The sequence below is a fragment of the Diadema antillarum genome, unplaced genomic scaffold (genome assembly GCF_040938485.1).
Source record: "Diadema antillarum isolate AM-2024a unplaced genomic scaffold, OU_Dant_1.0 scf00000139, whole genome shotgun sequence".
Taxonomy (NCBI): domain Eukaryota; kingdom Metazoa; phylum Echinodermata; class Echinoidea; order Diadematoida; family Diadematidae; genus Diadema; species Diadema antillarum.
Window position 1 is genome coordinate 1,498,760 of NW_027271028.1, and position 11,999 is coordinate 1,510,758.

General features: G+C 36.3%; 1 protein-coding gene across 1 annotated transcript in view; it reads right to left on the reverse strand.

Moving 5' to 3' along the window:
• Positions 1–7,328, reverse strand: part of LOC139721130 (isoleucine--tRNA ligase, cytoplasmic-like) — a 33,117-nt gene extending 25,789 nt beyond the window's left edge. The window contains exons 1-2 of the mRNA XM_071632460.1: positions 7,210–7,328; positions 5,552–5,708 (exon numbers count right to left, since the gene is read on the reverse strand). Of these exons, the coding sequence (XP_071488561.1) occupies positions 5,552–5,708; positions 7,210–7,328 (276 nt within the window). The remainder of the gene's footprint in view (positions 1–5,551; positions 5,709–7,209) is intronic.
• Between the last annotated feature and the right edge of the window lie 4,671 nt (positions 7,329–11,999).

The window sequence follows — 11,999 nt, forward strand, 5'->3', positions numbered from 1 at the left end:
CACTGGTTTAATTGTTTTGTACAGTACAGTAACTACTGTAACTTTCTTTCATACAAATGCAATTACACATATGCCTACTGCCTTTTCATAGCTGTTATAGTCTGTGAGCCACAGCCGGTGTCTCGTCGGCTTTGCTCCTCTACACAGAGGAGCGATCGAGACACACGCTGTGGCCCACAGACTAATTCTTCATGTGCATGTACATTGAGAAAAAACTCAAATAGGAGCATGCTTCAGTATGCAAATGTCCTCATACTTGTTCATCTATAGAATAAAATTATGCAGTCTTATGGATATGCGATATGCATAGTAGAGACTACAGGCATTATTAAAATCACTTATGTGCAATGAAGAAAAAGTTTTTTTTTTTTTTTTTAATCTTACTGTTTTTTTTTCTTATTTTTCAAATAGGGGGACCGTATCTGGAGACACCAAAGCATTTTGGGCAGCGTATGGAAAATTGGGTGAATTACGATCGAAACTCAAGTCGTCAGTCAGTCCCGCTGTTGCCCTGACTGCCACTGCAACCAGAGATGTGCGTAGCGGTATCATCGAAAACTTTGGTCTTCGCAATTATGTGTGGGTAAATCAGTTGCCGGACAAGCAAAATATGAAACATGTTGTCAAGTCTGCTGCAAGAGATTTAGATACAATGCTCAAGTGGCTGGCAGATGACTTGAAGACCCATGGTGCATGTTGTGAAAGGATGATAAGAAAAATGTGCAGTAATGTGCACGCGACCTTTATGGCACTGCTTCCAGAAGGTTGCCACAGGTATGTTAATAAGTTTATATGTACCACTGGAATACGGAAACTGATATCCAAAAGGATATTGTTGACTGCATGTTGGCAACAGATGGTGAAATCAGAGTTCTGATAGCTACCATTGCGTCTGGCCTGGGTGTTGACGTAAGCAGCGTACACAGTACGGTTTTGTGTGGATGCCCAAGTGATCTAGACGATTATATCCACTTTTTAAAAGCACTCATAATCAATTTTCAGGCCTTATCAGATATACCGGTCACATGAAGAAAAATGTACATGTACAGCTGTACAGCTGTACATCGTAGCTCAGATTTTTTTTTCAACTGAAAAATGTTACGTATACACGTGTACATGTAGCTTGTACCTTTGGGCTTTGAAAATTGTTTTTTAGAGAATTCATATTATTATGATTGTTTTAAAACAAGAATCCACTGTGGGTGTTTTTCCTCCTTAAGGTTTGTAATGGTGAGTGGTTGGTACATTGGTTTCTGGTGTACCTAAATTTTTGCAGTTCCATGCTACATGTACAATAATTTTCTTTTTATCACTACAATTACTGTACCTTGCTCTTATTCATAGAAGCAAATACAATGTACATTTGTACACACCTACTTTTCATACTGTACTTTTCATTAATATTTTCATTTCATTGGACATGTTGATGAATACATATCGTAATTACAAGTGATAAGATTATGGAAAAGTTGAAATATTTTAGTGCAAGGTTGTGTTTCTGTGATGTAGTGGATTACATGTACATGTACATACAGACCATGCCAAGTGGGGATGGGCTGTGTGTTTTGGGTGTTTGGGTGGATGTTTGAAAATTGAACTATTATGCCGTTTGTCTGCATATGTAATTGTACATCGCATGTTCATCTACACTTTTTGTATGCATACGTATACAAATGTACACATGTGTAGAGTATGTTTTTGAGTTGTACAACTGCCAAGAACTTGTTTACATATACTTTCTTTACATACAAAATCATTCATGAGAAGTACAGTATGTTCTTTGGCCCATTTTGATAAAAATAAAACTAGTTCTGTTAATGCACATGAACATTTGTACCTGTAGTTTGAACTGTGTAGCAATGAATTTATTTTCTTTTTTGAAATTCGAAGCAATTTTTTTTTTACCAAGAATTGTTGTAAAACACAACAAATTAAAAAAAAACCTACAGTGGGACCAGGAAGATTTCTTTGTCATAACCTTTAACCAGTTTGTGTTAATTCTGTGTTTTTGATGTGTAATGAGAGTCTACTACACATGGTAATCAGACTGAAATGTGACATGTCAAATTATTTCTCTGACATCAAAATTCAGAGTCAAACAGTTTACAATGTATTTTGTTTGAAATAATGCACTGTTGTTGAACAGTGATCATGAACTATCATGAATATACAGTAAATGTATTGTATATTACAGTACTTGTACACATGTACACAAATTGTACATGTACAAATGAAAGTGTGTAATGAAGGAATTTCAAGAGCATGGAGAAACAACTGAAATATGCCTGATATTTTATGAACTATAGAACATTTAATTTCAGTTCCTTATGAGTACTTGGTGGCACAGAATATCCAACTTTAAGGCACTTATACACCTAAGGAATTATTTTGAACGTCCTTCCCAGAGTGACAACTTTTTAAACTCATTATTGGCAGTTGGGAGTGGGATGCTAGCTTTGAAACTTCCTTGGTAGTTGGTACAACATTAACAGTTTTACCATCATGGCCAAATTTTTATAATGAAGGCTTAAGAAGTAATGTGATTAAAAAATGTACAAATTATACATATGTTCATATTACACAACTCGTAGTCCATTTGTTTTCACTTTGCTGTCTGCTCTTACTGGACATGAAATGATGAATACTACACAGTGTATTTAACAGAACATATATTACACATGTACAATGTACATGTACACCGTACATTGTACATTTCAAAGTACAACAGTGATAAATTGATGTATTTCCTGACCACACCTCAACACTGAAAAAAAAAATCTAAACTTATTTACCAATAATCAGCCGCCATAAACGTGGAAAAAAAAGTAAAGTCTACTTCATTGTACAGCTGTATGTACAAAGTACTAGTATATGTACAATGTTTTAATTTGGATGTGAATTGTAATAGGGGGTTTAATCAAATTGCTAACATGTGAGTGTGTGTGTGTGTATGCATGTGTTTGTGTATGTTTGGTGCGTGTGCGCGCACATGCGTGTATGCGTTTGTGTATGTTGTGTGCGTGGCCCACACATTTCCCAAGCATAATTTCACGCTGATATCCCCCTTAAATGTTTGTGAATTAGAAACAAACAAGTTGCTCCGTCATACTGTCTTTTGATATGAATAGGCCTACTTATTTAATAATGTATATATACATGGAGCTACTATTTTGAGCAAATACAGGTATATTGTTTGCAAAAAAAAGGAAGATATAATTGGATGTATACAAATATATATATATATATATATATATATATATATATATATATATATATATATATAAGTAACAAAGCTGCAACAAAGTTCATGCTGTATTCACCAACGGTTTATTTCTTCACACAAATTTTCGAGCGTCTCGCCGCCCTTTCTCAAGTGTTGAATATATGTATATATATATATTATATATATATATATATGCATATGCAGAAGGGCAGTTCAACAAAAGCTGTTCACTTCTGTAATGCCAGAGACAAATGGACCAATATCTCTGTAGCAAAAATGCCCTTAAGCATCTTCATCTTGGTTTACTAAATTTAGCTTTATTATCATGAAGACTTACAAACAAAAGACTGAGTGACGGGGTATTCTTGCAACAGGGATATTGGTCTGATTGTCTCTCTTACAGAAATTATCAAAGCGAATAGTTTCGGTCTAACTGCCCAGTAGGCCCTACTTGAAGTTGTAATAAAATGATAAAAGTTTTACAAACTTAGCACAATTCTTTAAATTTAGACTGCTCTCTACTAACATTTGGGGAAAAGAACAAACAAAAAAGGCACTTTCTGGTTCCTTACATGTACTTCAAAACTTTGCACTACAAGTTGTGTAATGCATCCCTTTCACCTCCACCACCCCTGAATATGCTTGATATCTTGTATACCATAGCTAAGTACCGGTTCATAGAACCCACATCTCACTGCCCCGAGCTTACATTCCAAATGAAAATTACATTGTTATATAGTGGGCCAGATAATAGTGAAAACAGGTGCATACAAGTGCCTATGTCAATTAAAGAATTTCTTTAATTTCTGAATATTTCATCATACAATATTATTAATGAAGAATAATTGATGACAAAATTATTTCCTTTAATGAACCCCCCCCCAAAAAAATATAAATATATATATACATATATATATTGATCCCCTTTACCAACAATAACATCGCCAAACAAATCTTCCAACTTTTCTTGAGGTCCACATCTCACGACCTTCACAGAGTTCTTTGCAGTTTTATGTAGTGTTTGGACGTTAGAAGTGGCACATCACAAATCATGTACATCGGTGAGCAATATTCAAGTCATCATCGAATCTGGGCACAACAAAGTCCAAAACACCATCCGAAAGTAGGTCCTAGATCACATGACTGCAACCATAACTTTCAGCCAGTCAAAAACGTTGCACGAATCAGCTGTGCGAGAATGCATGGTACGGATCAGTGAAGTACTGAGTACATGTATCGCATTGCATTGTGATCAAAGAGTTGGCTCGTTGATTGTGATAATGTGTGTTGTGCAAAAATGCAGGCATCTCTGTGCACATAATTAGTAATTGTTGCAGATCGCACTGTATTCACGGTGCAATGCACACAGTTGGCTGCAGATCGATCGATCCCACAGAACTCTTTTCTGTGATCGATCCCTTAGTTTTCATGCCTACGCAATGATTTACGTCAGCATACCTATGAACTTTTGACCCTACGCACTGTCAAACCATTCTGGACGTTTTTTTCGGACAGGTTTGTTGGCGCCCTCATCGATATCGAGCGGTTACAGGGGACAGCGCGATAAGCTGTGGAGCGCGCGTGGGTGCGTAATGATAAAAAAACGTCCAGAATCTGGACTACAGACACTTATGTGTGTGAGTCACTCGTACCAACCTATTCACACCCATAACACAACCCAGTAGTTCTCGATTTCCTGTTGAAACCCAGTTAGCCCCCAATTACTGTAGACTCAGACTATACATGTACTTCAGTGCGTGTTTGATAACTTCTGCCTTCAAAATGTGCTCTTTAATCATCCAAAATGTATAGGAGAGAAATGGAATGCTTGTGGATGTGACTATTTCTCTGATGCAACTACACAGAAAACTACAGCACACACACATACAAAAAAACCCACTTACACACACACAAACATACACACACATGCACATATACACAAATAGAAGAAGAAACATCTGTACTCATTTTGAATGTTTGAATGTCAGAGGCCAACCAGTGGTTGGCCTCTACCTGGCTTCTGCTTTGGATTTTCTAAAGATGACCCAGGGGACCTGATTATGGCAATCAAAATAAAGACAGCAACAAAAATAACTGGGCTTTTTGACTTCAGCCACATAAAGAGAAAAAAAAATCAATCAATCAATCCATCCATCTATCCATCCATCCATCCATCGATCGATCGATCGATCGATCGATCAATCAATCAATCAATCAATCAATCAATCAATCAATCAATCAATCAATCAATCAATCAATCAATCAATCAATCAATCATTCAATCAATCAATCAAACCAACAAACAAACAAACAAGTAGAAAAACTTACCACTGGCAGGCCGTGTGTGTCCCAGCCGAACCGCCTCTCGACGTGGAAGCCGCTCTGGTGGGCATACCGCGTCACAATGTCCTTGATGGTGCCAGCCAAGATGTGGCCGTAGTGAGGAAGACCCGTAGCAAACGGAGGCCCGTCGTAGAAGGCATACCTGGGAGGTTGGGAATACGATATGACAATGGCTCGTTGTGCTTATGGGAGTGTGAGGTATTAGGTGAAATGCAAACTGCACTGTCTTGAACTCATTGAGTCCTGGGTAACTGTGCTGAGGAAATTATTGTCTTGCCATGATAGTTACTGTATACGGCAGATATTTCGCGAGTCTAAATTTTTGCAAATCTGGAATTCCCAACGATTTTGCGAGTGTTTAATTTGCAATCGTGGAGTTCTGTACTGAACGGAGAAATGTACATGCGTACCTCACATCCACATCAGGATCAGAGTCAATATTTTTGCGTGTCTTTAATTTCGCAAATAGTACCTGACTCGTGAAATTCGCGAATAAAAACCTCGCGAAATATTCGGCATATACAGTAATTGCAAAGAGTTTATAATCTCACTGCCTATAGAGGGCAAACTACACAAAATATCTGCAATCATAAGAAGGGTTGGTATGACCTACTAGTGATGGCAGACCTCGCTCTACACACATGCTCTGCATGCTCACGTTAAAGGGCATACTTGAACTTCTATGCGAGTCCGCACGTCCTGATCTGGCTGCGCCTTGGCTGCTCGTATGCTAGCAAGGAGCACTGTCTACTATGAGGAGTAAGCCTAGTGCCTTGCGTTGTTTTGCACTCTCACAGAGCATACATTTATATTGGCATATGGTAAGTAAGCATTCCAGAACCTACTCATAACCTCCTTGTTTAATTGACACCTCTTAATAAGCCAGTTCGGAGTTAGCTCATGGGCACATTGGTACGAATAACCTTTCTTTTTCTCAGCCAGTTAGGGTCACTTCACTCGTTTCCAGAGCGACATAATGCATAGCATAAGCTTTGCACAACAACTTATGGGATTCATCAATCCTGTTCAAACAAAGAATTATTAACTTGCGTAGACCAGATGACCAGAATGATCTGTCAGTTAACACTTGGGAAAGCACCCATTTCATTATTTTGCATTGAATGTATTAACAATCTCTTTCTATTGTTATTGCCAAATACCACTTTTGCTGTCAGGTGGATATGTTAGCAAGCAGCATTTATAAGGATTACATGAATAATCATTACATCACAGATGCTTATCCCAGTGAATTTAAAAACCAACATGCCTGTTGGTACGAATGACCCTTTTCTGCTCATGCGCAAACTGGAACTGCGAACTGGCTTATACCCTGGTACAAGGTACACACATCTCTCATTGGAAACAGATTGGATGGAACCTATTAAAGTTATGAAGTCTGCAAAAATCAACAAGCTACTTTGAGATTGAAACAGGAACTTCAAACTTCTCTATTTGCAAATCAGTTATAAAACTAGCAATTAAGAGGCTTTTGAAAATTCTGTAACAACCGAAATCAACATAATATGAACAGCAAGGTGCTCAATTGAAAGAGATTTTTTTTTCTTTCTCTACTCTATCAGTAACACTAGAAAATACATAGTTTGCCAGAATGTGTGAATGAGTAGGATGTATACACAGCTCACCTAGGTTTGCCCTTGGATTGTCTGAGGCAAGACTGGAAGGCATCCAGCTCCTTCCACAGTTGGATAATCTTTTCCTCCTCAGCAGGGAAGTTCATGTGATCAGGCACCGGCTGAACCATGGTGCCAGTAGTGGTTTGTCTGGCACGGAGAAGAATACACACAATCAATTATTTTGTATAACATAATTAGAAATGATTTATGTTCGTATGCCAATAGTTGAAATCAATAATAAATATAGATAGATTAAAAAAAAAAAATTGCCATGCCAACATTACAACATAAAAAAACAAAATAAAGGAGGGGGGGGGGGGGGTTTCCAAAGAGCAAAGATGAATCTGCAGAAATACTTGCATGTTACATGTACATACATGCATGTTAATGGGCAAAACGCCTCCCAAAGCAGAAAGGCTTTTATATTCTGTTGTTATTAAAAACAAAGAAAGAATATCATTTTATTACCTCCGCCAAAGGGGAGGTTATGTTTTTGTTACCGTTGGTTTGTTTGTTAGTTAGTTAGTTAGTTCGTTCGTTCGTTTGTCCGTGTGCAAAATAACTCAAAAAGTAGTTAACAGATTGGGATGAAACTTGCAGGAAAGGTTGAGAATGACACAAGTAACAAACGATTAACTTTTGGTAGTGATCCGAGAATTTTGGGGGAATTTATGAAGGATTTTTGACATTTTGGCAGGTAGGGTCAATGAACTTGAGAGTTCAGGCTGCGCGTTTGGCGGAGGTCTGCGCTCTCAGAGTGTTTTTCTAGTTATGATTATTATCACTATTTCTTTTTAGTCTCCTGCAGTAGAAAGACTTTTATATTCTGTTGTTAGGACGAAGAATATCATTTTATTATGATGATTATTATCATTACTTATTTTTAGTCTCCTGCAGAATCAGGGGGGACTTGGAAGCTTTGAACAAGCACATCTCTGAGGCTAATATAAGGAGCCTAGTTCAAAGACCTCATTTAGTGTGGCTTTGGTGTACCACCTTATAAGGCAAATGCTGCATGTGTCACTACAATATTTTATGTGCCATTGTGAGTCAAATGGATTATTTAGATACAGACATGTATTTGATTGCTGTTATCTAATTAGTATTCAATCGTTTTGAGCACACAGTGCTTATGTGGACCTCTTACTTTTTAATATTTTGCTCTTCCTTGTACACAATGTCGTAAATAAAGCTTTGTAGTTGCATTGATGTTTATACGATCTTTTCCAACCTTTCTTCAGACATGATCACCTAAAGAGCTACTGTCATAACTGATACAAATATGGTAGACTGGCCTAGTCAAGAATAGATACAATTGTTATTCTGTAAATCTGCTAACTATACACAGCCCAGTCACTTTTTTACAGCGACTGGGCTGTGTATAGTTATACATTTGCATATATATGTTTATTTGCTTATATGTGTTTAGAGCTGACCATCATTTACATACCACTCATATAGTAACTACACTTTAGGAGTAATCTTACCACAACAATCACTTGATTTTTTGCATACATTACATGCTCCTGCATGCATTTCTCCCACATGCAACTACTCAACAGGAATTTGACAAGAGAATAATTTTCCTAAAAAGGCTTTGACATGGACAATGCACAGTACATTAAAACATCACTGCAATATCTACTTTGTTCCCTGCAGGACAATTTTTATTACAAATACAACAAAAATGCAGCATCAATACCATGATGTGGTATTTTGACACCTCATTGTCCACATGAAGCAAACAGAAATTCTCATTCTAACACAGGGATTCTATATCTAAATTGTAAATTCAACCATACGGTACACAAGCTTGTTGTACACATAGTCAATAGTACCGTACTAGAAAATGTCTATGAGCAGACTCACAAAATGCTCACAAAATATACACTAAACAGCTTGAAGCACAGGATCTTTCAGTCTACAAAAGAAAACATCAAAAATAGATATATCAACAATTTCAATAAGTTATATCCACAGTTGCAGTTACAGCTTTAAATTTACCTTCACAGAACAGTCACATGCAACAGCACTGCATCAACAGCCAACAAACCAAGTTGGCTCTTTCTGAAAAACTCAGATCACACCCTAGACAGTTCAGAGTTAAATTTGCAACACTGCAGTGCCAGTGGGATTGCAGATGTCATGTAGCACCAGCAGTCTGTCTACTCACTGGCACTGCTATTTCTGCTTTTATCGTGTTTATACCATCACATTCATAGAGAGCTAGCTTTTTTTTAATTGGATTCCAGGTAAAATACATTAAGCCTTGATTGCATCATCCCTTTTGACATGTGTTTTATGGCCTAGGCTGATGCTATGTCTCCGAGTTATTGGGCAATCACGCACTTTAGCTTAGTTAGGGCCCCATAAGCAGTGATAAGCCTCGGCTATTATTATTGTAAACCTATGGCTCGTAATAAAAGAGAAAACCATAATATTAAAAATGCGTTCACGGCAAGCAGTTTACATGCAAGCCAGGGGGTACGGCCGGATGGATAGCCTACGGGCACGTCAAGGATCAATGCACTGCACCGGTAAAATACTAGTAAGCAGTAACGTTAGACATATCCAATGCAATCGTGCAATTGCACGTAGTCCAATACGTCCTTATTCATGTTGTAACAGAAGTGTCAGAACAGCAGCTTGGGCGGAGTCGCACATCGACGTTTTAATATGCTCTAAAACTATGTCTAAATAATACCTTATATTACAATTAGTTAACCTATTGCATAAGCAAACAAATTACTTAGTCTACAAGGTCTAGATACTTATCACTACACTGGGGAAACGGTTTACATGCGCCGAAATTACTTACCGGTGTTCCAAATCTCTGATCACTCGCACACACGTGTGAAGTGATAATAAACTGAAGTTAGAGACAGATTTAAATGAATTATTATGTTTATCAAATTATCCTGTTTTGGAATCTATGAAACTAGATTTTATTTCTTGATCAATACAAATCTGCAAACAAAAATGACAATTTAGATCTGAAAGTATGTAAAATAGAACAAATAATTATAACTGCAGTTCTAGTATAATCAAAGATGAATAATATGATTGCTTATTTTAGGTATGGTATCTGTAAAGCTGCGTTTCAAGCGTGTTTTTGTTTGTTTGTTTGTTTTTTAATACACATGTACTAGTACATCTGCACTTTATATACTAGTACATGATAGGTCTCAAATAAAATATTTCCCCATAGAGACGTGTGTTAAAATTAAAAGTTTAAAAAATTCTGTAAAATAGCTGGGAGAAATGAGGTGTTTCATCTTCACTAGCCTGAAAGAGTGAGACATATCTTCTCATCCATCAAATTTCCAAGGCTCAAATTCTGTCCAAGGGTTCGCAAAGCCAGACTACAAGTTCATTTTACTAAAAAAAAAAAAAAAAAAAAAAAAAACTCATTTTTTTGTGCATGCACTTAATCAAATATTATAGTCCCTTCACATTCCATGAGAAGAGCTTTCATCTTCCAACCAAAATGCAGTTTGTAGAGAAATTCATACTCAATACATGTATCTGCAGCTATTCAGTTTTTTTTTTTGCCAAACTGCATTTCTGATTTCTTAATTATTTTTTTCTTCATTTATTGATGTGGTCAGGGACATTCCATTATATTTACAGGTGTGAGCCCTATAGCGCTCTGTAGGCATGCTCTTATCTCGTTGATTCATTCCCTTTCCCAAGTTATTTGGGACAACTACTCATAAGACCTTACAGTGCAATTTCCACACCATGTTCATGTTGTTTCAATACATATACCTCCAGAAATGAATGAATGTATGTTTGTATGGATCTAGATAGATATAGATAGATAGACAGACAGATAGATAGATAGATAGATAGATAGGTAGGTAGGTAGGTAGATAGATAGATAAATAGATAGATAGATGGATATACATAGATAGGTAGATAGATAGATAGATAGAGATAGATAGATAGATAGATAGATAGATAGATAGATAGATAGATAGATAGATAGATAGATAGAGATAGATAGATAGATAGATAGATGGATGGATAGATATACACCGTATATATGTATATATACATATATATATATACATATATATAAATAATTGATGATGATATTTATATATCATCAAATTCATCCATGAATATAAGAGAATTGTGAGATGTTAGGGTTCTAAATGTTGATTCATTCCCTTTCCCAAGTTATTTGGGACAACTACTCATAAGACCAAACAGCGCAATTTCCACACCATGTTCATGTTGTTTCAATACATATACCTCCAGAAATGAATGAATGTATGTTTGTATGGATCTAGAATAGATAGATAGATAGATAGATAGGTAGGTAGGTATATAGATATAAAGATAGATAGATGGATAGATAGATAGATAGATAGATAGGTAGGAAGGCAGGTAGGTAGATAGATAGATAAATAGATAGATAGATGGATATACATAGATAGGTAGATAGATAGAGATAGATAGATAGATAGATAGATAGATAGATAGATAGATATACACCGTTTATATGTATATATTTGATGATATATATCATCAAATTCATCCATGAATATAAGAGAATTGTGAGATGTTAGGGTTCTAAATGTTCTATATATGAGTTTACAATGTGTTTTAAGTCTCCACTCACCTGCACACAAATTCACGTAATTTCCTTTATTGAAATAATAATATCTTTTTTTTTATTGGTGTAATAACCCAGCAATTTGATTTTAAGGGAGAAAGAGTGTACTTGCAGTTGAATGTATACACACAGGATTGAAAGCATGATTTCATATAACATCGTTGTATACTGGTAGTGA